This window comes from Phacochoerus africanus, chromosome 3 (genome assembly GCF_016906955.1).
Source record: "Phacochoerus africanus isolate WHEZ1 chromosome 3, ROS_Pafr_v1, whole genome shotgun sequence".
NCBI classification, from domain to species: Eukaryota; Metazoa; Chordata; class Mammalia; order Artiodactyla; family Suidae; genus Phacochoerus; species Phacochoerus africanus.
In genome coordinates this window covers 12717060-12744074 of record NC_062546.1, presented here as the reverse complement: position 1 = coordinate 12744074, position 27015 = coordinate 12717060, and the positions used below count along the sequence as shown (strand labels likewise).

The 27015-nt window shown below is 52.0% G+C and overlaps 1 protein-coding gene across 4 annotated transcripts in view; it reads right to left on the bottom strand.

Moving 5' to 3' along the window:
* PREX1 (phosphatidylinositol-3,4,5-trisphosphate dependent Rac exchange factor 1) overlaps nt 1-27015 on the bottom strand; it is a 197039-nt gene that overhangs the window by 47626 nt on the left and 122398 nt on the right. For all 4 annotated transcript variants that reach the window (XM_047770923.1, XM_047770921.1, XM_047770920.1 and 1 more), the window contains exons 6-13: nt 26568-26729; nt 21514-21647; nt 15359-15477; nt 13714-13863; nt 11251-11398; nt 3718-3818; nt 2295-2398; nt 2061-2110 (exon numbers count right to left, since the gene is read on the bottom strand). In XM_047770923.1, coding sequence (XP_047626879.1) covers nt 2061-2110; nt 2295-2398; nt 3718-3818; nt 11251-11398; nt 13714-13863; nt 15359-15477; nt 21514-21647; nt 26568-26729 — 968 coding nt within the window. The remainder of the gene's footprint in view (nt 1-2060; nt 2111-2294; nt 2399-3717; nt 3819-11250; nt 11399-13713; nt 13864-15358; nt 15478-21513; nt 21648-26567; nt 26730-27015) is intronic.

Here is a 27015-nt window from a genome sequence, read left to right as displayed (position 1 = left end):
CGACCAGGATGCTCTTTTTCAAGGGCCACTCCTGTGGCACGTGGAAGTTCCCCGGCCAGGGGTTGAATCGGCACTGCAGCTGCTGGCCAACACCACAGCCACAGCAACGCCAGATCCAAGCCGTGTCTTCAACCCACATCGCAGCTCAGGGCAACGCCAGATCCAGATCCTTAACCCACTGAGCGAGGCCAGGGATCGAACCCGCATCCTCATGGATACTAATCAGGTTTGATTCTGCTAAGCCACAATGGGAACTCCCCAGGATGCTCTTAAAAGCCCCAAACTGCCCAGAACGGCCCCCAAACAATTATCCAGCCTATACTGTCAAGAACGCTGAGCCCACAGAAACCTGATTTACTCTGAATGGTGGGAAAAACTTCCAGCTCTTTCCTCTTTTCTTTTATTGTTATTAACATTCGAGTGTTGAGAGGTAATAAAGCTACACAGACGTGTCAACACCCCTGTGGGCCGGTGTGCACAGCCAGCACCAAGCAGAGGGCAGGGGTCTGTGCTGGTCCCAGCTCTTTGCTGACACACAGGCTGACCTGTCATAGCATCTACCTCCTGCACACTCTTGGTATGAAGGCTTGCGCTGACCTTGCAGCCGGACTGCAACAATTTCTCAGCCTTTGAGTTTAGGTGGCCAGCCCCTCGGGGCTCTTAGAGGCCAGCTGGGAAGTTCTCAGGCTTTCAGGAATTGGGGGGCCCAGCAGGTCACATGTGCGGTAAGTGGGGATCTGCTGCTGACCCAGCCACTTTCTCCTCTGGGGGCTGACAGAGGGGCCTCTCCTGCAAGGTCAGAGGCTGGACCGAGGTGGCCCTACCTGCCTTCTGCGCTTGCAAAAAGGCAAGGAAGCAGGTCTAGAGATGAAAGGGGCTCCCCGGGCCTGACCTCCGATGAGGCACAAGCAAAGACCCTCCTCCCCACTCTCGTGAGCTGTCAGGACAGGGGGGCAGAGGCATCAGCAGCAGGTAAGGATAAGGTCACCCTCCCTGTCCCTGCATCCATCACCATAAGCTTCAGGGTAAAGACAAGCACCAACTACCCGCACCAATAAAGCCCTTACTATGTGCCGGGCGCCATTCAAATTTAATCCTCATGACAACTAAGGGATGGGAGCTATTCTTATGCCCATTTCGCAGATGCAGAAACAGAGGCAAAAGAAATGAATGACCTCTCAACAATCATTCAACAAACATTTACTGAGGGCTCCTTTGCCCTAGACCTGCATTCTCCAGCATGTGGCCATTTTTCAATCAATCCATGTTAAATCAGACTTGAGAGCACACCTTTCAGTCTCAGGGAACTGAAAGCCGCATGTGACTAGTGGCTACCACACTGGTACAGAACACAGGCACAGAGCACAGGCAGCGAGCGCTGCTATCAGCACAGGAAGTTCTACCGGACAGCACTATGCTGGGTGCTGCCAAGGGCGGGGGCACAGGGCAGTGAGCAAGTCCCCTGTCCTCGGTGCGTGTACAGTTCAGTAGGGAAGTCAGAGCATGTATGAAGAAATAAATACAGCGTATGTCAGGCACTGACAAGCTTCGGGAAGAAAACCACAGCGAAGTAAGGAGGGCAGTGCGTTCCAGAGGGTGAGGCTCTAGAAAGGTGGGTAGGGAAGGCCCCTCTGATTTGGAGACATTTGAAGGCAGTAAGGGGGGGAAATAGGCAGATATGGTAGCAGAAGAACATTCCAGGCAGGGGAACAGCATGTGCAAAGGCTCCAAGGTAGATCTATTATTATCCCCATTCCACAGAAGAAAACATCGCTGCACTAGCCGGTTAAACATTGCTGCACATAGCTGGTGACTCCCTAGCAGGCTGAGAGCCAAGCTCAGCCTATCTGGCCCCCGAACAAACACCCCTCACCACCATTCTGCAGTGGTTCCCACAAATTAACTCACTCGATCCTGATGACAAACCTACAGGGCAGGTGCAGGTACTGCCTCCTTTGAGGGAGGGAGGACCAAGGCTCAGAGAAGCTACGCTACTGGCCCAAGGCCACTCAGCTAAGAAGAGGCAGAGATGAAACTGAAGGCTGGAGAGAATCACTTACTTGATCACGGGGGTATAGAGGCTGTGAAGACGGCAGTAAAGCCTCACACCCTGAAAGAGAAAAAGAGGGCATCTGGGATCAGGCCACATCCTTCAGGGGCCTCCAAACCCAGGCTTCTGGGAGAGATGGGGCAAGGGGGACCAGTGGGGGCAGTGGAGAACAGGCCACTGGGGCACAGGCCTGCTCTGAGGCGACCACGGGGTCCAGGTCACGGGGTCAGGGAAGGGTCCCCACCTTGGACATGATGTCCTCCAGCTCACTCCGGGCCTTATAGGTGCCATCGTCGTAGCGGAAGCGGTACATCACCTGCTCGTTCTTGAACTGGTGCTTGTCGGAGACTGGAGGGACCCAGGGCTGGTGAGGCCAGGCATGCCCCTCGGCCCCTCCCAACCTATACCTACCAATATCACCCTCCACTCGGCCAGGTCCTGCGCCAGGTGCAAATCCACCAACCCCCTGCCCACACGCCAATTCAGAAACCAGGACCTCCCGATACATGCGGGGTGCTGTGGAAACCTGCAGCCTGGGGGTTGGGGCGTCTGCCAGTCTCCTGAGAGGCCAAAGGTGCCCCCCTCCAGCCTGCGCTAGGACCCACCTGCCCAGCATCTCCCTGGAACTAGACCAGGAAGTGAGCCAGGGTCTGACACCATGTCGTCCCGACTTAGGGAACCACCTCTACACAGTGGCCCTGAAGCGCCCCTCATGCTTCTCTTGCTCCACCCCCAACTTTGGATCCATTAGCCAATCCTGCAGGCTCTGCCTTTAAACGTTAAGAATCAGACTCTGTACTCCCACCCTGGTCCACACTTGGGCTGTCACAGCTGCCACCCTCCCAGGGTCAGAGGGATCCTGGTAACATCTAAGTCTAAGCAGGTCTTTCCTTTACTCAGACTCAGCACTGGTTTCACGCTGCCCTCAGAGTAAAAGCAACAGACCCACCATCCCCTATAAGGCCCTGGCCCCTGTCCCCTTGGCCCCATGCCCTCTGGCTTCATCTCCTAACCGTCCCGGCCCCTTCACAGCATCCGCACCGGCCTCCCCACCATTCCCTGAACACACCACCCACACGCCTGTCCCGGGGACGCGCATTGGCTGTTCCCTCTGCCTGGAAGCCCATGCCCACCTGGCTCCCTCCCTCCCCCAGTGTTCACCTTCTCACCTCCCCAACGCCCCCATTCGAAGGTGAACACCGCGCCCACTTTCGCTCCCTCCCGGGCACCTATCACCCTCTATCACCCACGTTCCCTTCATCTCGTTTATTATCTGCCCCTCCAACTTGAACGTGGGCCCCACAAGGACACGGCTTTTCATCTGTCCCCTTCACTGCTGTGGGGATGGTGCACACAAAAAGCGCTCAATAAATGTTTGTTGGGTGGCTTAAGCCTGCCTCTTTCGAAAGGACAAAGAGAAAATCCTACTCCCCTGGCCCTGACTTTTTGGGGTGGCCCTGATCTGCAGGTGCCCTGGGAGAGTGCTGGGTCTCCCATCCCTGCGAGCAGTCTTATAGGGCAGCCATGTTCCTGGGGCCACACTGTGCCCCGGGAGCAGGCAGCTGCACAGAACTAAATAAATGGCCCCCAAGTTAGTGGAAGCACAGCACAGGTGAGGTCCGACCCTGTCCTAGCCCTCCGCCCCCCTGGGCCCAGCCCCCACTCACCGTGGTGGATAATGCCATTCTCCAGCAAGGCCTGGCCCAGGTTCACACCTTCTTCCATCTTGCTGATCTCGCCAATTTCCAGGAGCCAGGCAACAAACTCACTGCCAGGAACATAACATGCGGTTGAGAGGACCTCCCCAGTCCTGGACCGTAGGGAACAGCACTAAACTCACCTGGCCCACCTACTGCAAGGACTGGCAGCCAGAACTGCCCACAGGGAAGCAGAGTGCTCAGGACTCCCAGGCCTGGGGGTCATGGGGAGGCCTGATGCTTTTCCCCAAGACCAATAGCAGAGAGGTGGGTGTGAGCAGACCCCGGCCCCCCCCCCCCTCAGGCTCACTGGATGGATGGATGGATGGATGGATGGATGGATGGATGGATGGATGGCTGGCTGAATGGAAGGATGTATGGATAGGTGGGTGGATGGTCAGACGGAAGGCTGGTTGGATGGAAGGATGGATGGACGGAAAGAAGGAAGGGAGGGAGGGAGGAAGGGAGGAGGGGAGAGCAGACAGACACATGAGTGGATAAATGAATGAAAAGTGAGCCATGACTCGATCTGGCAGATACATGATTAGGTGACTGAAATGACGGGGGGTTGGGGGGTGGAGGGGACGAGGGGAATGGATGGGTAGTGGAGAGATAACTGCGTGGATCCGTCGGGGATGGATGACAGATGACTAGAGAGACAGAAGGCATAAGAAACCAATAAGCAGGAAGAAATAAGGACCCAGAAAGATGGTAGTGGAGAGTCAGGAGAGCCAGTGATGAGCAAATGAGGTCCTTCTCCCACTTACAACCCTCCAACGGGCTTCCTGGTTACTCTCAGAAAAACACCCAAATTGCCCACCTGATAACAAGGCCCTGCATGAACTGTCCCACCTCATCTCCTGTACCCCTCACTTATTCTGCTTTAGCCACACCCACCATCTTCCCCTTCTTAAAATAAAAAAACAAAAACAAAAAACAGATTCCTGCTTGCCTTGGGGCCTTTGCATTTGCTATTCCTGCTGCCTAGAAACACCTTTTCCCCCAGTAGTTCTTCACACAGCCTCTTCCTTTCATCTTTAAGTCTCAGTTCAAACGCCACCTCCTCAGAGAAGCCTTCCCTGACTACCTCCTCAAAAGCAGTCTCCCCAACCCCACACAATCCATCCCATCTTTCAGTTTTACTTCCTTTTAGCACTTATCACTGGAGTTGTACTATTTACAGACTTATTTACATGTTTATCAGCCATCTCCCTGAACCAGAAGGACCCCTCCATGCTGTCAGGGATTTTTACCTAATTCACAGCTCTATGCTCCTCCACCCCGGAAGAGGAGAAAAGCACAGCAGGGCTCAACAATCTTTTGAGCAAATGAAGGAAAGAACCATCAAACAAGAAGGAACACTCTGGGGCTCAGCAGGAAGGTCTCGGGGAGAAAGACATGCTCACGGCCCAGAGGAAATCAAGCAAATCCTATGTGACTTCCCAGTGGGGCCGAGGCACAGCCAGACGCCCGGTCCTGGCTCTTGGAGGCGCGTTCGGGCTCCGTGCAGAGCTCAGCCCACTGGAAGTGAGCAGGGAAGGGGGGCGCCGGGAACGCGGGGCAATCTGTACTCAATGAAAGCTGGTGGCAGCAGGCCAGACCCGCCTGCTTATGGAAACCAGCTGTCCCGCCTCCGATTACAGGGCCAGAGGGGGCAGGGCTATTTTTAGCCTGCCCGTGTTTGGCTGGGCAAAGACCTGCCTTGTGTGTAGGTAGCGGTGTGCCCCGAGGCATTCAGAGAGCCCCGGTGCGGGCGGGGGAAGAGATCCACGTGGTTGGTGCAGGGGGAGCCCCGAGCAGGGAAGAGCTGGTTCTGGGTCCTGTCCACCTCCAGGTCTCGTCTCCAAGGCCCCAGAATCCGAGGCAGAAAGAAAGCAGCTGAGAGTGGGGAACTGATGCGGAGTGTGTACTCTCTCAGAAGCCGCAGGCTCCGCCTCCCCGCTGCCCGCCAGCCGTCCCGTGGGGGCCACCTCTGGCATGGACCAGCAGCCAGGGTGGGGGAACAGGAAATTCCCCACAGCGGCTACCAGGCTGAAAAAGGCAGCCCAGAGGACAGCAAGTGCGACCCAGGTTTCCACTTCCTTTTTGAGCATCAAGGTAGGGTCACAGTCTGCTGGGCGAATTTGGGCAAACTGCTGTCCCTCTCTGGGCCTCAACAAGCTCCATCAAGCCAGCGGTTCATTGATGGTCTTTCTGGATTTTACTGGGTAACTTTCTAATCATACTGAATCTTAAGCAGGGATCCAGCATACAAAACCGGACAAAATTCACCTCTAATGCAAGGACCTTGAACCTCATAAATGAGTAAAAGGGGCCAGATGGAAACTCTGCTGAACCAGCCAGCACTTCTGAAGACGGCAGCCCCTCAGCGCAGCCAACAGTGGCCACGTGGGAAAACTAAAGCATCTGAAACTTTTCAAGGGAAGCCGGAAATCTAGCATTTCCTGTGAAATCTCCCAACTGTTAAATGTTGACATTGAATCCACAATTTTCCGAAAGCGCCGTGTGGCCCACGGAGAGCACATCTGTGAATTGCATGGGGTCAGTGGGGCACCATGTGCCACCAGAGTGCAAGGAAGGGTGTTACAGGCAGGGGGATCAGCATTCACAAAAGCCCTGAGTGCGGAGTAAGGTTAGGAAGCCAACCAACTGCCAGCTGCTGGGGGTTGGGGGACAAAGGGCAGCGAGATCCAATCTTCCAGAAAGACGTTATCTCGGAGCACTGGGGACACAGAGAAGGTCAGGCTACTTGGGTGGGACGTCTGAGATTCAGGAGTGGGGGGACCAGGGAGAGTTAGCATGTGTCAGCCTCCATCCCTCTTCCTCCCTGCCCTCCAATAGCGTGCGTGTACTTCACCAGCTGTGTGTCATGTCCAAGTCTGATGCTGGGCACAGGAGATACAGCTAGGTCTTGGCAGGCCTCCCAGGAAAGGCCCCAAGAGGAGACCCAGTGACCACTCACCCTGAGGTACAAGAATCCATTTCTTCCATTCATCTAATCCCAGACTTCAGTTCATCTAATGACATCTAACTCTGTCCAGGGTGAAACCAAAGGCCTTCTCCTTCCAGGAAGCCTTCCCTGACTGCCCTGCCAAAGAGACCATCACACCTTGTCCCCTGAGCTCTTAAATTGCTCTCATTCAAGGCCTGAGTGATGAGTTCATCCTCGCCTCCCTCTCCTGCATCAGCTCTTTCAGTGGGTTCCCAGAGCACCTGGAACAGAATCTGAACCCTTCAGCCCTCACCTGCCTGATCTGGCACCTGCCAACCCCTGCAGCCTCATCCCCCCGCCACCTCCGCCTTGGCCACAACCTCCCTCCAGCCACGCTGGCCTCCTCGCTGTCCCTCAATTTACTCAAGGCTCGTTCCAGCCTTGGGGCTTTTGCACTTGCTGTTCCCTCTGCCAGAAATGCTATTCCCTCAGATCTTCTCATGGTTGGCTCTTGCTTGGCATTCCTGACCCACCCTAGAAAAACTGCACCCCTTTCCTGGCCTCCTTACATCAACCTATTTATTTTCCTATAGCACTCGTTGCTCACTGAAACTCCCTTCCTTGCTTGTATTTATCGACTTGTATACTCTTTGATTCCCTCACTGGATGGCGCTCTCTCCGACGGCAGGGATTTCCTCTGTCCTGTTCGCTGCTGGCACACAATAAGGGCTTAGCAAGCACTGAATGACTGGGATGGATGGATGAGTCAAGTCAGTCTCCGCAGCTAATCTGAGGATCCTAGAGGGCAAACGCCATGTTCCTGCCATGAGGCCTCCAAAAATACACACTTTATTCCTTGGTTTTTTTCACGTGCCATCTATGAATTCTGTCTCTGACATGGCAGAAATGGGCCGCCCCTTAATCCCAATACACATTCCCATTATGCTTGCCCACAACGTGGGGGCGTGAGTGTGTCGCATGCGTTTTCTCACTGTATCTTCCAACAATCTGGCAGGGCACGTTTTATTATCTCTCACTAGTTGATCATTTCCTGACGTTCAGAGAGGTTAAGAAACTTTGCCCAAAGTCACACAGCTAGAAGGTGGGAGGAACCAGGGCTTGAGTCCAAGTCTGACTCAAAGCCCAACCCTTGAAGGTTATAAAGATAAATCAGACACTTCTGTATTCATGGAGTCCCCACCCAGTTATAGAGACAGCTAACTATCGAGGAAGAATGAAAAGTAAATAAAGATAAAAATAGATAAAGAGGGAGTTCCCATTGTGGCTCAGCGGTAATGAACCTGACTGGCATCCATGAGGATCCAGGTTTGATCCCTGGCCTTGCTCAGTGGGTTATAGATCTGGCATTGCCTGAGCTGTGGTGTAGGTTGCAGACGCGGCTGGGATCTGGCATTGCTGTGGCTGTGGTGCAGCCTGGCACCTGCAGTTCCAATTCAACCCCTAGCCTGGGAACTTCCATATGCTGCGGGTGCACCCCTAAAAATACCAAGGGAAAAAACAAAACAAAACAAAACAACAACAAAGAAAAACGGGTAAACAGGAGCTCCCATTGTGGCTCAGTGGGTTAAGAATCTAACTAGTACCCATGAAGATGCAGGTTTGACCCCTGGCCTCGCGTCAGTGGGTTAATGATATGGTAGGTTGCAGACGTGACTAGGATTCCACATGGCTGTGGCTGTGGTGTAGGCCAGCAGCTGCAGCTCCAATCCCACCCCTAGCCCTGGAACTTTCATATGCCAAAGGTGCGGCCCTTAAAAAAAAAGAAGAAGAAGAAAAGAAAAAAAAAAGGATAAAAACAGTAGAGCGTGGTAGGGCAGGGTCCCGGATTCAAATCCTAGCCTCCGAGGGGAGGCTCTGTTACCTTGTGCAGGACCCTTTCCCTCTCTGTGCCTCTGCGTCCTCACCCTTAAAATGGGAATAATGGCAGTAAGCTGCCTCACCGTGTCCCATGCAGGTTAAAAATGGCCACGCAGCAGCGCCCTGAGCAGAGAGAGGCTCCACAGTTGTGTCCGTGGAGCTGCGGGTTCCTTCCACCCGAGGGGACCAGGAGGAGGACCCCTGAGCCTCCGGGGCTGAGTGCAGAGCACAGCGGGCCAGGGAGGAGAGTTTTATTAGCGCTATCTCCTGCAGGAAGTCTGGTCCTGAAGGCCCCGGTGATTACAAAACAAGCTGCACTCCTGGCCCTGCTTCAAATGGGCCGTAAAAGAAATCCCTCCTAATCCTTCCTGTGGAGACAGCGCGCTCTGCTGAACCCCTAATCGCACACAGGTTAGCCCATCCGGCCGGACTAAGCTCTCTGAAGGGTTTGGCAAGAGGTGGGAGGTCCTCTGACCCTGGGGGGGGGGGCCGGAAGCAAACCCCTCCAGAAAGAAAACCCTCCTTTCTGTCCAGGAATCAGGGATTGACTGGTGGAGACCAGCCAGACTGCCCTTGCCTGCTTCCTGCATGTCTGGGGCCCATACTCCCCTCTCCACAGGCCCTCCTGGGGAGCTGGGAGCTGGGGTCATCGGCCCTGAGGGCAAAGACAGCCTGACCCCAAGGCATCCGAGTCACCCCTCAAGGGGCCGAACTACCCCTAAAAGCCCCTGCCCGCTGCCCTGCCAACCACAGGCCTCAGGCCGTACCAATTAGCTCAGTCTCCAAGTGCGCATCCAACATCCATTCCACACAGGACCACCTGCCGGGCACGTCAACCATAACGTGTGCAGACAGAGGCGCCCACTTCCCGCCTCATCCCTCCTCGTCCTAGTCCCTGCGTCCTCTCTCTCTACCCGTCCCCTTGCAGATTTCATTCAGTCTCACGGCTTTGAAAACTATCTAAATGCCCACATCCCCTGCATTTAGATCTCCCACCCAGACTTTGCTTCCCAAGTCAAGATATCATATCCAAAAAAAAAAAAAAAAGGAGTTCCCATTGTGGTTCAGCAGGTTAAGAACCTGACATAGTGTCCATGAAGGATGTAGGATTGATCCCTGGCCTTGCTCTTGCTCAATGAGTTAAGGATCCGGCATGAGCTGTGCTGTAGGTCGCAGATGGGCTCAGATCTGGCGTGGACTGCTGTGGCTGTGACGTAGGCCGGCAGCTATAGCTCCACCCCTAGCCTGGAACTTCCATGTGCCGCAGATGCGACCCTAAAAAGACAAAAAAAAAAAAAAAGATTTCATACCCAGCTAACAAACTCCCATCTCCAGCCGTGGGCCTGTCTCAATGTAGGCATCCAAACAGAGCCTCTGCACTGCTCCCGAGCCCTGAAAGCTCCCTCCGTCTCCTTCCCCTTCTCAGCAGGCGGCAGTCCAGCCTCCCTGGAGCTCACACTCCTGAATTTCCTTTTCCCCACCCCATCAGCAAATGCTGTCACCCACAAAATGATCTGCAAGGTAACCACATGACCCCGTCTCTGCTGTGACGTCCCCTCTCACGTGTATAATAATTACCGCGTCTTTTCTCCGAGGCCTCTTCAAAAGCTTTTGGGAAATGGGTGAGGTCTAAGTTAATAAATTCTACCTAAAGTCCTAGCCTGGCAGGTGAGCTTCCCTCCCCACAAGCCTCACAAGGTCACAAGCCCTGCCTGTTCTTGTAGCCTCTCCAGAGTGTCGACCACTGAGTCTAACACACAACAGGGCCTAGGATCAGCTTGATGGTTTTACGGGGACTGAACTTCTGCACCGCCCAATCCCAGTCCCCTCCTTCAGGTGAATGAGATTTAAACCTGGGTTCAGGCTCCAATCCCGTCTTACCTGTGCTCTGACCCGTGGATCCTAGGTTATAAAATGGGGTCGAGGGTAATCATGTTTTATTATTAGGAAATAATGTACTTTTCAAACATCATTGAAATTGGAGGCCCAAAGTACTGAAAAACTTACAGGACTCCCCCCCACCCCCCACCATGTGTACCCGGGAAAGGAGGCCTCACCAGACACTAACCTTGACCTCGATGGGCCCTCTTGCCTCTAGAACTGGGAGAAAATAAATTTCTGTTGTGGCAGCTGCTCAGTCTGTGATACTTTGTTACGGCCTCTAAACAGGTTAATTCAGGGGCCTACAGTCTGCTCTTCCAGTCTTTCCAAAGCCTTTGAAATCAAGCCCCTGCCTTAAACACCTCTCTGCTCCACATATTCAGAAGGGCTTCTCTTCTCTTGAATGCTACGGCAGTGTTTTCCAATCCACAGTGGGCGACCCATTCATAGTTTGCGAGGTCCATTTCATGGGTCACGCTCAGCATTATTTTTGAAATGAAGAATAGAATAGAATAGAAACATCTTTTCAGAGTGTATCAGGCATAGTAAGTTCTGCGAAGCTGTGGCTGGATGTGTATACAGGGTCACAGTGTAAAACTTCCATGCTGCAGTGATTTGTGGTCAAAAACATTTGAAAGACCTGCTATGGGGGACCCCACTATCCTTGATCTCTGGCTCCCTGAGGATGCAGGGTGCTTACTGGCTGTGCCCAGGGCTCCTGGGGGAAGGTGCAAGGCGGGTAACAGCCAAGCGGGGCTGCCCACCTCCAGCCTCCAACAGAGAACCGGGGATCCAGCAGAGGCGCCACTCACTTGCCGAGGAAGCACTTGGGGACGGTGCTCAGCTTTCTCCGGCGGTCCTTGATCAGGTTCACCTTCTTGTTCATCATCATGTGGTAAAGCTTCTCTCCCTTCTCCGCGATCATGACGTAGGCATCGCGCTCCATGCCCAGCTTCAGGCCTATGAAGGGAGCAGGAGTCAGCACCAGTGGGGAGCAGGGGGCGGGGCTGCAGCTCCTGAACGCCTGCCCCCCCTTTACTGCCACAGCCAGAGGTCATCCCAGAGCACTCATTGAATGTCAGAGACCGTTTTAGGCACCTGCTAGTGGCCCCACATGAGAAATTTGTAGGGGAGGGTGGCTAAGCTCCCCCATTTCACAGATGGCAAAGCTGAGGCCCAGACAGGTTGTCCCAGAGTCTTAAGCAGGTCGACCCTTCAACCTGAAGATGGGTTTCTGACTTCAGAGGTTATCAGAAAACCCACTGCGATCTTCCCTCCAGGCCAGGGATGGAAATTTGCCTGTTTCTCTGGACCCCAATCACTGCTCCATAGTTTCTATTTGGACCCCGTCCAATCCTGACAATAATAGCAATGGCAAATAGTAATAGCAAATGCCTTTATAATGCGTACTCTATGCCACTTGATCCTCACAGGAAACCTACAAGTTCCATTATTCCCACTTTACAGATGAAGAAACTGAGGCCCAGAGAATTTAAGTTCTCTGTCAAAGGTTGCCCATCTAGAAGAAGTGGACCTAGGATTTAGACCCTCAGGTTTGGCTCCAGATCTGTGCTCCTGACCGCAGACGCACCACCCCTGTAAACTCAGCCCTGAGTTCAGGGTTTAAACAATACCCTGATTCTAACAACCCAGGCTTCCTCAGGCCACACCCCCCTCATGATCACATCTATCCAGCACTGACCACAGCCCTCCATCCTGACCACAAAGATATTGATCAGCCACACCCAGTCCCGACCACATACCCAGCTCTGATCCGTGTCAAAAGTCACACACTGCCCCAACAGGGGCCAAGTTTGGTAGTTTATTTGGCCTAATGGCATTTAAATAAATTTTGATGATGCAACATTTAAAATAAAGAACCATCACCTAAACTCCCAGATGTCTAACTTCCCCCCCCCCAAAAAAAAAATCAAGGGATCTGGCCAGGCTAGGCCCCTGTTCATTCCTGAGATGGTGGTGACCGGTCCTTGGGAGGAAGCAGGGACAGGAGAGAAGTGGATAGACTCGGCATGTATGTGTTAGGCTGAATTAAAGGGACTCGATCTACTGCACCAGGGGAGCAGGCAGCCACCAGGGCGGACACCGAGAGTTTGAATCTGAGTTCCTCCTGGACGAATGAAGGAGCCACTTTCTAAGATGGGGACGTCGAGGGGATGAGTGTGTTTAGGGCAGAAGACAAGGTGGAAGTTACGAATTCTGATTAGGAGTTCCTGCTGTGGCACAGCAGGATCAGTGGTCTTTCTGCAGTGCCAGGACGCAGGTTCAATTCCCAGCCTGGCACAGTGGGTGGAAGGAACCTACCCTGCCTCAGCTGCACCCTGCCTCACAGCTGCAGCTCAGATCTGATCCCTGGCCTGGGAACTCCATGTGCCACTGAGTGGAGGGAGGGAGGAAGGAAGGAAAGAAGGGAGAATTCTGATTAGACATGGTGTGAAATGTCCACGACACATCCAAGGGTTGATTTCAAGTGGACAGAAGACAGATACGGAGGAAACTGAGCCTCCGTTCCCTCCTCTGTAAAGTGGGGAGGTAGGGACCATTTTTAGGACTGCATGTCATCTGCAGGGTTGATTGACTCCAAACCTCATTTAGCAGCACCACAACGCTCTGCAGCAGGAACGTCCATCCCCATTTATCAGACATACCACCAAGGTCTGGGAAGCGGATACGACTCACCTCCAAACACACCACGGCCTCCCCTTCCTGTTGATCCCTGCACAACAGTCCAGCCCCCCCCACCACCCCCAGTCACAACCAGCTCTGCAGTTCGAGGGGCTCAGAGATGCCTGGGCCCAGAGATTCACAACCACAGGTAAGTAAGTGGCAACCCCCAAGAACCCTCCTCCCAGACAGAATCAGTGAATGTCAAACAAAAGGAACCCCAGGTGGAGGGAAGAGAACCAGGGAGGGGTCAGAGGCACGTAGGGAGCCTCCTGACTACCAACCCTCAAGGGTGAAGGAAGCCAAGAATCCCAGGACGACCAAGCATATTGGCAAGACCTTGGGTGAGTCCCTTCCACGGGCCTCAGCTTCCCCATCCACCTAGAGGGCTAAACCAAACGAGCTGAGGTCCCGCCAAGTTAAACGGCCCCAGAGCTCCCTGCCCCCTCAAAGGCCTGCTTTTTACAGCTCTGATCCTTCTGGAAAGGACCCTGTGCCCCTTCCCTAAACACAGCTCACTCTATAGAAGTGACGGGACTGGGGGAAGCCACACCCGTCCCCCCAGGGATCCGGGAAAGGCCCCAGCCACTCACTCTCGCGCTGCTCCCGCTCACGGATGATGGCGTCCAGCCACTTCTGCTTCTCCTCCGCCGTCTTGGCCATGCAGACAAACCACTTGTTCTTGGCTGTGTTATGGATCTTCCAGCCATTGGTGACCGTGTAGCCATTGCTGTGATAATCCGCTGGCGGGGGCAGGAGGCAAGGGTGGGTCAGCAAGAGCCCAGCCGTGCAACCCAACACTCACCATTATACGTTTACGAGTGAGATCCTGGGACCCGCCCTTCCTGCTCCAGAAAGACAGGGCACCAGGTCCCCAATGGGATGGGGACTTGGGAGTGGAACTTACCTCCCTTCCAATGTTCCCTCTCCTGTCTCTTCTCAGGTGGGCAAGGAAGACCCGCAAGCAGGAACTCTCCCAACCCTCAACTCCAGGGGCTTCAGGCAGGAATGACTCAAGGGGGGCCCTGCCCGCAGCCCGGGAGCACTTCCCTGCCTCCAGGCCTGTCTCCTTTGGGCACCCGGGCTACTTAAAACCCTAGTGTGAACCAATTTAGACAATGCCAAGTTGCAGGCCTGTATGCACTGCTGGCTGGGATGGGGCTTGGCAAACCTCCCCCCAAACGGGCTGACATCGTCCAGGGATGTTGAAGCCAGTTGTACCCTGAATCTGAGGAGGGGTCCCCAGGTTTCACGAGACTGCCAATGGGGTCTGTGGCTCCAAACCAATTCAGAACCCCTGCCCCGGACACGCTCAAGGACAAATACACCAAGAGGTGTAAAAACAGGGTCACTGCCCATAATAGTGAACGGCAGAAACAGCCCGAAGTCCCTGACCAAATGGGTAAGTGGGAGGCTATTTGTGCAACAGAAAACTACACAGCAATGGACACCAGAGACCCAATCTCACCACCATGCGGTTAAGGAAAGACGCAAGAGGAGAAAGAACAGACCGTGTATTATGTGACCATTTACACAATGACAAGAACAAACTAATGGTTACCAGTGGGGAAAAGGTTGGGGGAAGGGATATGAGATTAAGAGGGACAAATAATTACATATAAAACAGATAAGCAACAAGGATCCACTGTATAGCACAGAGAAATATAGCCATCATTTTGTAATAACGAAATGGAGTATAATCTACAAACACTGAAGGACCTGAAACTAAAATAATGATCTAAATCAACTATACCTCAATTTAAAAAAAAACAAAAAAAACGAATCCATGTTCTGGCCCAGTGCTACCCACAGAAAGATGACGTGAAATAATAATAATAAATTATATACATAATTATCTATGTAACCATATAACCATTTAAAGATTCAAAAGCAAATTTTAATTCAATTGAATTAAAAGGCTTACAGTGCACACGTAGGAGGTAAAAAATATTTTTAAAAAGCAAGAAAGTAATCATCACAAGACTCAGGCAGTGTTTACTTCTAGCGAGAAGGAGGCGCTGTGATCTGGGAGGGGCACGTGGGGTGCTTCTGGGGTGCAGGCAGCAGTGTACTTGTTAGCCTGAGAGGCGACCACCCGGGGTTCACTTTATGTGCACATGTTTAAGGCACTTTTCTGTGGGTTACCTTTCCCGATCAAAGAAAAAACTGTCTAACTGCAGCAGAGATTGTGCCTGGGGGCTGGGGGAGGGGGAGGGCACGGCTGGGGGCGGGGCCTACCTGTCCCATCCTCCACGTTCTCCACCTCCATGACTTCCGTGTTGATGCGACCCCTGAAGATATACAGGGAGCCGTTGATGGATTTGGTCCTCTTGGTGGATTTCTTGCCCCCGGTGACCCTGAAAGACAGCGGGAAGTCACTGTCCCCTAAGCCTCGCCTCACTGGGGCCTAACCATCTTCAATGGCAGGAAGGAGAAGCAGGGCAGTGACACGGAAGGGCACAGAGCCAGCCGGGAGGAGCACAGCAACTGGGTCCGAGGCGGGGCGTCTTGGCTGGTGGTTGGGTGATGGGAACAAGTCCCTTTTCCACTCTCAGCCACAGCTTCCTTATCTGGGAAATGGGCGAAGAGCCTCGCTGACCTCCCAGGGCTGCTTTTGAGGCAACAGGAGATGGTGACGTGAAACCAACAAGAAGCAACAGAAACCCATCCTTCTAGTTTAGAAAATGGGTAGACACTTTCAGAGTGTCCTAACAAACAGGAAACTTCCTGAAATAAAATCAGAATGGAAAGGATCCTGGAGAAGGCCGTCCATCGACCCATCCACCTACAACTACCTACCCGCCACTCATTCACTCACGCAGGTCACTCTCTTGCTCACCCATTTAGTCACTCGACACACTGTCTGACCAGCGCTTCCTATGGAAAGGCTACCAGGCTGGGACCAGAGCAGTCACTCACCCATGCATTCAACAAGCACTCTGGAGAATGCCTATGGACACCAGGCACTATTCTAGGTACTAGGGCTGCAGCAGGGAACAAAACAAAGCCTCTGAGAATCTATCTTCCAATACATGAGGGCAGGAAGAACCCCAAAAGTGCCCCCTTCCGGTCACTAACCCCTGTAAGGGTAACCACTATCCTGACGTCCAACCTCATGGATTCACTCTGCCTGTTTTGGAAGCTCACATACATGGAATCACACAGGGTGAATATTCTGGCACGTGTCTTATGGAGAACATAGGTGCACATTTCTTTGGGTTATTTACCTAGGAGTCAAACTGCTCCATTATAAGGAATGCACACGATCGGCTTCAGTATATACCGCTGAGCCGCATCAATTTCCCACCCCCAGCAGCTTAGGAACATTCCAATTGCTCCACATCCTCCCCAGATGGTTTTGAATGTCTCCATTTTGGTCATTCTGGTGGCACAGAGCAACGTCCCTAATAAACGTTTCATCTGTATTTCCCTGAGGAGCAAGGAGGACGACCACCTTTTCATGTTTATCAGCCATCTGGCATCTTCCACTTATGAAATGACAGTCCCTTGACCATTCTGCTGTTGCGTTGTCTTTTTCATAATGATTTATACAGGGCCTGGCAAACTTTTTCTGGAAAAGTGCCAGAGAGTCAACATTTTCAATTTTGTGGGCCATATGGTCTCTGTTACAACTACTGAACTCAGCCCTTGAGGCGTGAGAGCATCCACAGACAACACAAAAATGAATGGGCATGGCTGCGTGCCAATAAAACTTTATTTATAAAAATAGGCAGGGGGGTTCCCATTGTGGCTCAGTGGGTAACGAACCCAACTAGTATCCATGAGGACACAGGTTTGATCCCTGGCCTCGCTCAGTGGGTTAAGGATCCAGCGTTGCTGTGAGCTGTGGTGCAGGTCAAAGATGTGGCTTGGATCCTATGTTGCTATGGCTGTGGCGTAGGCTGGCAGCTATGGATCCGATTAGACTCCTAGCCTGGGAACCTCCATGCAGGTGCAGTCCTAAAAAAAAGACAAAAAAAAAAAAAGGCAGAGGGCCAAATTAGGCTCACTCATAGGACTTCTTCATATGTTTTGAATATGAGTCCTTTGCAAAGTGGGTTGCAAAAATCTACTCTTTGGCTTGCCTTTTTACTCTCAGTGTCTTCTGATGAACAGAAGTTCTTAATTTTAATATAGTGTGATAAATCTATTTTTCCTTTATAATTATACTTTCTAATTTTAAAAAGCTCTGCTTACTCCCAGATCACAAAGATAGCCTCCTATGCCTTCTTCTAGAAGTTTTCCTATTTTATCTCTCACATTTAAATCAGTGTTCCTTCTGAAGTTGATTTTTGTATATGGTGTGAGGTAGGGGGTCAAGACTCATTTTTTTTCCCATTGGATATCAAACTGACTAAGTGCCACATATTGAACCACAGTGGTACTTTTCTTAAAATTCAAATGACTGCTTCCCTGGAGGTCTACTTCTGGACTCGCTATTACATTCCATTAATCTATTTGTCTCCTTTTACCCCCAAACCACATTGTCTTAATTACTGCAGCTTTATAATAAGCCTTGGTATCAGTCACGAAAGTCCTCCAGCTTTGTCCTTCTTCAAAATTGTCTTGGCTCTTTTTGTCTCTTTGTGTTGCCATGTAAATTTAAAAATCATTTATGTACATACACGCACAACCTCCCTCCTGGAATTTTTATTGGAATACATTGAGGTTCCGGCCCACGTTTGGTGAGAGCACACAAAGCACTTGCTGATGATGTGGGGGCCATGCAGGTCAAAGACAGCTAAGAGGCTGGCCCCAGATCCTGGGTAAATGATGGTACCATATACTGGGAATGAGAAAGACTTGAGGAGGAAAAGGTTTGGAGGAGTTAAAACGAAAATGAAGAATCTTGTTTTAGACCCAAGTTAAGTGTAAGGTGTGTGGGACACACTCAAGAGAAGACTGAGATTTCTTCTACTTTACATACCATGTGTCAAGCATCATTCTAAGGTTTGACGGGTTTTATTTTATTAACCCACAAAAACAACCTCCTCTGGGATGCAGGCTGCCTTCATCCCCATTAAACAGCTGGGAAAACAGGGGCACAAAGAGCGGACATCACCTGCCCAAGGTCACTCAGCTGGCAAGCGGCAGAGCCCCTGTGTTCTTAACCACTACACACTGTGGATGCCTGTGAGGTGTCCAACAGGCAGTTGAGATCTATGAGACTTAGCTCTCCTACGTCTGTTTTCCCTTCTGAAGATGGAGAGGTGGGCTTTTAAAACTCCCCCTTCCGCTTCTGATATCCAAGGAGCATCTGCTTTGGGGTCAGACAGAGCACTCTGCGTAAGAGAACTTCCCTGACCCCTGTCCCGGAGAGGTGGCACCTGGCACGGCCCAGGCAAAGACACAGCCATAGGCAGACACCTGTCAGCGTCAGGCGTTTCCTGTGACCACAACAGAGTCAGGCTGGGAGTTCCAGCCACCATTGCCCAATCCCTCCAAGACATCTCGGAGCCCAGCCCTTTGGCTCCCAACCCAGAGCAGGGACAGTGCCTGCCTGCCAGTTCTCCCAGGCGACAGACGTGTCCTCTCCCTCCAGCCAGCCCAACCCACTTGCAGGCCTGAGGCAGGAAACGGCCTTACGGGAGCTCGTGCAGCCATGGGGCAGGCCCTAGAAGGGCCCCTGGAGTCCAGTTCATCAGCATCAGCTATGGCTTCAACAGGCGCAGCCACGCTGATGGGGGAAGGGCCTGTGCCAGGGAGGCTGAAGGCTGAGCAAACCTGGCCCAGGCCGGGAGGTCACAGAGGCCTGAAGGGACATTCTGTTTCTAAATGCCAGTGGTCTGTGCAAAACACCCGCTTCAGATAGCCCATGGCTGGTGGTGGGGAAGGGCTTGGATGCTGGCAGTGGCCTTGGCATCGCCAAAAGAGGACTCTCAGGATGGCCCCAAGGAGAGCTGGCGGAAAGCGAGGAGGGAGAAGGGGAAACCGACAGGGGGAGAGGAGGACATGAGACAGACACAGACAGACTAACAGAGCGAGGGGGAATTAAATACCAAATGAGAAAGAGACACACGGAACTGCCGCCACCCACCACCCCCTGCAGATGGTGAAGAAAGGAGACCGGGGCCTCGGACCAGAAGGACCATGTCTCAGCTCAGGGAGGGAAGGTGGCTGAAGCACCTACTGCGAGCCAGATCACACGGAATAGGGATGCATCATGTGTGCAGGTGAGTTAACTGCAACAGCAGCTACTCATTCTGTGCACCTACTCTGCGCCGGGCAGACTGAACACATCTGTCCTTCACAATGACTCTGAGGCGCATGATAATTCTCCTTATTTTATAGACAAGGAAATTGAGGCAAAGAGAAGCAAAGTCACAGAGGGAGAGAAATGGCTGAACGGGATTCAACTGTAAGGAGCTTGCCTCTCAGGCAAACACTACTGTAAGCAGAGGTTTAAGAACTCCATTGGCAGAGAGAAAACTAGGCTCAGAGAGGTCAGGCTGGATGAGGAAGGCAATGAGAACCCCTCTCCCCTTCTGCAGAAAGCCCACCATTCATCCTGTGGAAAGGTTCCAACCTTAGGAGGCCAGCAGAATCAGACGAGGAGAATGAGGCTCAGAGACAGTGAGTGACAAGCCTGGAACCACAAAGGAAGTTGGAGGTGATGCTGACAGTAGGACCCAGGATCTGGACCTCCTCTCAGTCCTAACTTTGCCAGATAAAAGAGTAAAGAAGCCTGGAACAGAGGCCAAGACCAAGTCACAGGAAAGTGTGCGGCTCGGATCCCGCGTTGCTGTGGCTGTGGTGTAGGCCCGCAGCGGTAGCTCCGATTCGACCCCTAGCCTGGGAACCTCCATATGCTGTGGGTGCCGCCCTAGAAAGCAAAAAAAAAAAAAGTCACAGGAAAGTGAATCTCATCCCCAAGACAAAGTCACAGGAAGGGGAACCGAAAGAGCGTCGCACTGGTCACTTGAGATTGTCCGCTACCGGCTGAGCAAGAAAACAGAAAGGCAGGAATTCTCTTGGCCCAACAATTTACCCACCCACTCATCCATCTAACCAACCACTCATGCCCCCACTCCACCATTTCCTAACCTTCTCTCTCTCCAGTCACCCATCCATTGATCCAGCAACTCAACCATCCCATCATCCAACCTGCCACAACCAGAGTCCAATCACCACGGCAACTATCGACCAGTCTTCCTTCAATGCACCCATCCAACTGGCCATCCGCTAATCTCCAAACCTCCACCGCCCACTCAGCCTCCCAATTGTATGACCATTCAACCATCTATCCATCTACCTATTCACTCAACAAACCATACATAAAGGCCCCAACTCAGCATCATCTAAACACACCTCTGCCAGCCCATCGTGTCTTCACGTCCATTTCTCCACCTACCCAAACATTCGTAGATTTCCCCGACTTTCTATCCATCCCTCCAACCAGCCATCTCCTAAACCTCCAAACACTCCACTGCTCAGTCATTCACCTACTCATCCATCCACAAATCAATTTATACACACTCACAATCACACCCACCCTGCCTCCCTTCATCTACATCCACTCATCTCCCAAACCTCCAATGACCCATGTGTCCCCTCCTCCCATCTGCCCACACACACTTGCATCCATCTCCCACTCAGCGACCCAACTGTTCAATGAGTTTAAGAAGCTCCAGTGAAAGACACAAAGATGACAAAGATATCATCTTTCCTCGAAAACCATACAGTAGAAGAACCCCCTCCCCTCAAACCATCTACCTTGGGATCTTAGAATTACAGGATGTTGGTGGCGTGAAGAATCTCCAAAATTCCATGACCATCTCCATCTACACTGTCCACTAGGGCAGCCACAAGACATGTGGCTACTGAACACTGAAAAGGTGCCTGGGACAAACTGAGATAGGCCAAAAGTGTAACATACACACCAGATTTGGAAGCAAAAGAATGCAAAATATCTATTTAATCAATTTTTTAAAATTAAGTAGCAACAAGAATAGTGGGGTAAATAAAATATTTAAATTCATTCCACCTATGTCTTTTTTTTTTTTTTTTTGACCACACCTGCGGCCTGCAGAAGTTCCCAGGCCAGGGATCAAATGCATTCCACAGCAATGCTCTGAGCCACAGAAGTGGCAACACCAGATCCTTAACCCACTGAGCCACCAGGGAAGTTCTCTTTTTCCTTTTTTTTTTTTCATGCAGCTACTAGAAAGTTTTAAATAAACTATGTTCTGATTTGGAAATAAATAAATGGTGCTGATTTAGAACAAACCCCTCAACTCAGAAGAAAAAAGGGAAGCTCGGAGAGGGAAGCGACCAGTCTACGTTGTCACCATAAGTAAATGTCAGAGTTTGACTCAAACCCAGCCTCCTGTGCTCTCCACCACCCCCACCCCCCCTGCCTGGGCAGTGCTGGCCCAGCCTCCCCAGTCACTCACCTGGATTTCCGCTTGCAATAGACCAGGAGGTTGTCGAAGAGGAAGAAAGCTCTCTCTTGGATGTTGCCGGCAGAGATTTTTAACAAGGTTCCCTGCAGGAGGAGCTGGGTGCAGATGTCCGTGAGGTTGGAGCCCTGGGAGAGCAATTGGGGGCGGGGGGTGCAGTGTGTGAGCTGGCAGATCCGGGAGCACACCTGCTTCCTTCCCAGAGACGGAGCCTGCCCCTGCCTGCCTCACACTCCCCCAAAATCTAAATGCACCACCGGAGCACATCTGTGAACAAACAGAAAACCCACACAACCGGATCGATGGCTTCTCTCTGTGGAGGGCACTGGAACTATGCTGGCAGGAGCGGACAGAGGTGACCCTCTCCCAGGAGAGGGACGTGGGGCTCAGCGAGCCGAGAGGACTCAGCTCACACGACCCCAGCTGGTCTGCTAACTCAAGTATTTCTGAGACCCAGTCTGGGAGACTGGTTCTGGCAACTCACAAACAGGGCTGTCTGCTAAGTGTGGCCTCCCCCACCCCTGTCAGGGCTGCTCTGCTCTGTGCCCATGGCCCAGGTGGACGCAGCAAAGCCACTGGCCCAATGGTGCCAGAGACCCTCTCGGGATGCTGGGAAACCAGCTTCTTTGCAGTCAAGAGCCACAGCCCAGGATAGGAGCGCACACACCTGTTAACAGAAAGTACAGCCTGGATGCCTGCACACTGAGGCCCACTGCCTGGCGACCCCGCGAGGCAACGCGCCTGCTTGGCTCCTCCAGCCACCCCACGCAGGCTCACCCACCAGCCTTCCAGGCTCAAAAACGGATTGTAGCTGCTTGTAAACGAGGCCAGGACCTGACCCAGTGGCAGGGCCCAAGAGCCCAAGGCCACGTGGGCCTAGGGCAACATCAGAGATGGCAGAGAAGAAGCACAGTCCATGTGGGACTCATGCGAAAGGCCGAGGACCCTACAGGGGGAGGCCCCTTCCACTCCAGCCCTGACAAGAAGCCCAGCCCTCAGTCTCTTCAGAATCCTTGAACCCAGGTCAGGGGTGGTGCTAAGGATGAGATGCACAGGGACAAACAAGGCTGAGGCACCCAGCAGTCCACCAGCCAGGGCTGGACAGCTTTTCAGACAGAACCGAAGCTGTGACATTGGGATGACAAAGCTAACGTAGGCACAGTATCTACGTCTGCCAGCTCTGGTCCAAAGTATCTTACAAAATTCTTCTAATTCTCATGATGCTCATTTTATAGATGAGGAGACTGAGGCACAGAGGAGTCTGAGGGGCAGAGGCACCTGTTCCAGGTCACAGAGCTGGTGAGTGAGTGAGCTGGGATCTGAACCTAGACAGGTGACCCCTGTCCTACCTGCTCACCTCTACCACCCCGTGCTGGCTCATAGAGGATCACCTGCAGGCTTTTTTATGTAGTTGCTGGTCTAGACCAGGGGTCTTTGAAGGGGCGAGACCCCGTGCCCCTGGGGCACAAGGCATTCCAGCAGGGCGGGGGGTGGATAGCGAGAACACACAAGAACTTCTATTTATGGTCCTTCTTTTAAGCGATTTCATGTTTCCTCACCCCTGTTTCCTTGTGCCCCTCATGAGTGAGTAGCTGATGGTCTCATAAACCAGGGTTTCCAGAGCCACCAAGAATGGTGTGTTCCATTTCATTCTTAGTAAGAACATGCATTTCTTTTTACGACCATGAGCTTCTCATGAAAATCTGTGGGGCTCACATCTGGAGTGTCCTCAGGCAGAAGGGTCAGCCCACACTGGGCATGAGTCCCAGCCAAAGGTGCATGATGCTTTTTATCTAAAAAAAAAAAAAAAAAAGAAAGAAAGAAATCCTGCGTGGCTGCCCTGGCCCTTCCTGACATTTAATGAGCACATACCCTGAGCCAGTAAAGAAAATGCTGTTCAGACTGCCCTGGAGGCCTCCGCTCCCCGAATCCTCAAGTGACCTACAGGGCATCTTGCCATTATTCAGACTCTTCAGATGAGGAAACTGAGACCATGGAACCCCTCAATGCAGAGGGAGCTGGCTCGGACACTCACTTCCACAACACTGCAACATACCCCATTTCCTTGTGCTCAGTAAAACGGATTTATGGATTAAGTTATCTGGTTTTAACAAAACCAGTCCCACAGCAAAAAAGGACAACCGGCTCACAGAGGATCAGGCCAGGAAAACCACAGATCAGCGATCAAACTAATGATGCGAGCCCAAGCATCAAAAAAGCAAGAAAGTGGCCAAGAAAAGATTCCCCCTCCTCCAGAAACAAGTTCCTTGCCAGCCATGCATATTCTGAGAGAGATGACGGCCACCGAATCAGATTGGCAAGAGGTCAAACAAACGATTAGAAGTGATGGAGAAGAGAATCAGAAATAAGGCTCTGCAACCACCATCACTGACTGTGAACTACACCCTCAGCCCTACTGCCCCCTAAGGTTGTAACTACCGACAGCATGAAGTGACTGCAAGTAGCTTCACTGTTAAACATTATTTTTTCTAGCTAGAACGTATTATTTTCCCAAGTCACCTTGAGAATCAAACTTCAAAGCCTTTCCACTGCACAGAACACCATTTCCCATTTTCCAAAGAATATTCATAGTCTACACTTTGCTTTACCCTCAAAATGACACCAGGAGGTAATGTCAAAGATATCATCACTAAAATTAGACAAATAGGGGAAGATAAGGCCAGGGGAGTAGGACAAACTTGCCTAAGGCAGGGCAGTCTGTAAGTTACAAGGCTGAGTCCCAAAGCCAAGACCCTGTGCCTCAGTCTCCTCATCTATAAAATGGGGATAACAACAGCACTTCTCTCCTATTTGGAAACACGTAATAGGTGCTCAAGAATTGCCAGCAATCCTTATTCTGGGTCACTTTCTTTCCTGTTGCACCCAGCAACAGTGACTGAAATAAGAGCCATTCTCACACTGCAGATTTTTCAAGGTCAAAAAAAGCCCCGAATACTTTTAGTTCCTATTTCCCTAGGCTCTTACCAGAAGAAGGAATCTAGAAATCACTTCTGTTCCAGCTGCCAAACTGCTTACTTAATACCCTCTCCACAGGGGCCCACGTGAGAAATTTCCTTTCTAGCTGGATGCTAGGAAACTCTCTGCCTCCCAGAAGAACTGCTCAGCTTCTTTCTTTGTTGACAATGAATGTTCAGTAACTTATGTGTCATGTTCTTTTCACCTTGGCTGCCAGGAAGCTCAAAGCCCAAACAGACAGATGTTTATATGTGTCTATATAATCTTTAGGTTGGCATATTTGCTGAAAGTGGTCAAATGACATACTTCTGGGAAATGAGATGAAAAGGGAAGTCTCTCTGTGGCTTTTGGAAATATTTTCCTCCACAAGGGAGGAGAGCTCCCCGTCACCACCCTGGCCATGCCCCTGTTTCCTCCTGCTCTGGAACACACGATGCCTGGAGCCCCTGCCATCATGGAACCACCAGGAGAAGGCCAAGAGGATCACAAGAAACCAAATCAGAGCTCTGATATCGCAAAGGTGAAATGAGATTTCTTAGAGGACATATCCTAATTGACACAATTTTCAGCTGTGGGAAAGAGAAACCAAGCTATGCATTTTAAGCAGAGAGAAATGAGGGTCTTACTCAGAGGGGCTAGAGGAGTCTAGAACCATAGCTGCCAGAAAACCAAGAATGCTATAGAACTGGCCCTCCGGGGGTGCCGCTGCCTCTGCCCCAACTGGGGAAAGGGAGAATCAGACCACCCCCTGCCCGAGCTGATACTCTCAGGAAACGTTGCCCAGGCTCCTCCCAGAACCTCAGGAGCTGCTGCCTCAACTGCCAGCTACAAAGCTACCCCGTCCTGCTAGATATACGCCACCAACAACGCAGTGCACGCCCTTCCTGGTTGACACCCAGAAGCTGGAACCTGGGCCTTCTGCTAATGCTACTCAGCAAAGCCAAACACGACCACGGCTATGTTTTGCTGCAAAACATCACAAGGGTGGCCTCCGCCTGACTCCTGCCTTCCAAATCTCAGGCAGCTGGATCTGATCTTGGTCAGCCACACCCCAAACCTGAGCGACAAGGGAGTCTGGGAAATGAGACTCTGTGTTCTGCAGCCTCAGCCAGGCAGGCAGGCCCAGCGAAAGGAGAGTGCACGGGACAAGCACAAATCCACGACACCCGCTCACCCTGACCTCACTGCCGCCGCGCCCTCGACCTCAGGGCTATACGGTCACATTTAGGGTTCCCCAACACAGGGAGATGCAGCGAAAAGCTCAGATGTAGCAAGCGCCAGAACATCTCAAGGGCCTCCCGCGATGATTCAGAGAGCAACCTGTGCCCAACAGTCTTTCCTCTTTAGTCTCAATCTCCCATTCCCCATTCCAGCTGTGCTTCCTCGGACACTGGCCTTCTTTTATTCATTCAGATTTTCCCATTTCGTTCTACAGACGCGTAGGAGAGCTCAAATAATTTAAGGAAGATGGGGGTGGGGGGTGTTTAAACAAATAAATTACACACAACAGAAGATCTCAGTCTTCAAATTAGGGGGATCCTGCCCCTTAATAATCAGGATCATCGTGTATCCATACCTACCATTTACTGAGAACTATTATGTGCAGGTTTAAGTAAGGAAACCAAAGTTCAGAGAAGTTAAGACATTTGTCTGAAGTCACCCAGGAAGGGAGTGTCAAAGCTGGAATTTTGTCCTGGAGTGAACCCTTAAAGCTACCCTTGACCTTAGGTCAAAAGCACAAAGGTCTGTGAACACCAGGCAGATGAGGCACGGTGCGCGGGAGAGTGACAGGGGACGATGGGGACGGAGGAGAACCAGAGGCTCCAGAGGCTGTTGCCGTGGAAAAGGGGGATCCGGAGCTACCAACACTTTAAGAGAAGCTTGAAATCTAGACTTTTACGTGGACTTAATTGGAAAATAATGAAACTTTTTTTTGGGGGGGGCAAACATCATGTATGCCAAACTGAATATGCTGCAGGCTGGATCTGGTGCACAGGCTGAGTTTGAAACCACAGCTGTGCACCCCCCGGGCCCGTCTCCAGCCCAGAGGGCCCCTCCTGCCCCAGACACACCTCCCAGCCTTCGATGTGCGACTGCAGCTGCTCCAGGGCCTCCAGCTTCTCCATCTGCCGCTTGGTCTCGTTGATGTTGGAGCAGACCGTCTTCATGGCCTGCAGGGCGCTCTGGACGGCGGGGTGGTCTGGGTGCTTGCCAGGGGTCCTCTTGGCCAGCTCCTAAGGTAGAGGACAGGGCAGGAATGAGGGACGTCAACCCAGAGGGGACCAAACACAGCCTCTGGGTCACCCGGCCCTGAGCCAAGTCCCAGCTCTGCTCTGGACAAACTGCGTGATCTGGAGCTGGGGGACGCCGCGCATTCATTCAGTAAATGTCCTCTGAGCAGCTCCTCCACGACGGACAGTGCCCTAGGGCCAGGGGATACATCTGTTAATAAACAGAAAAACTCCTCCTCTGGTGGCTCTTACATTCTAATAAAGGAAAATCAGGTCTACGATCTAATGT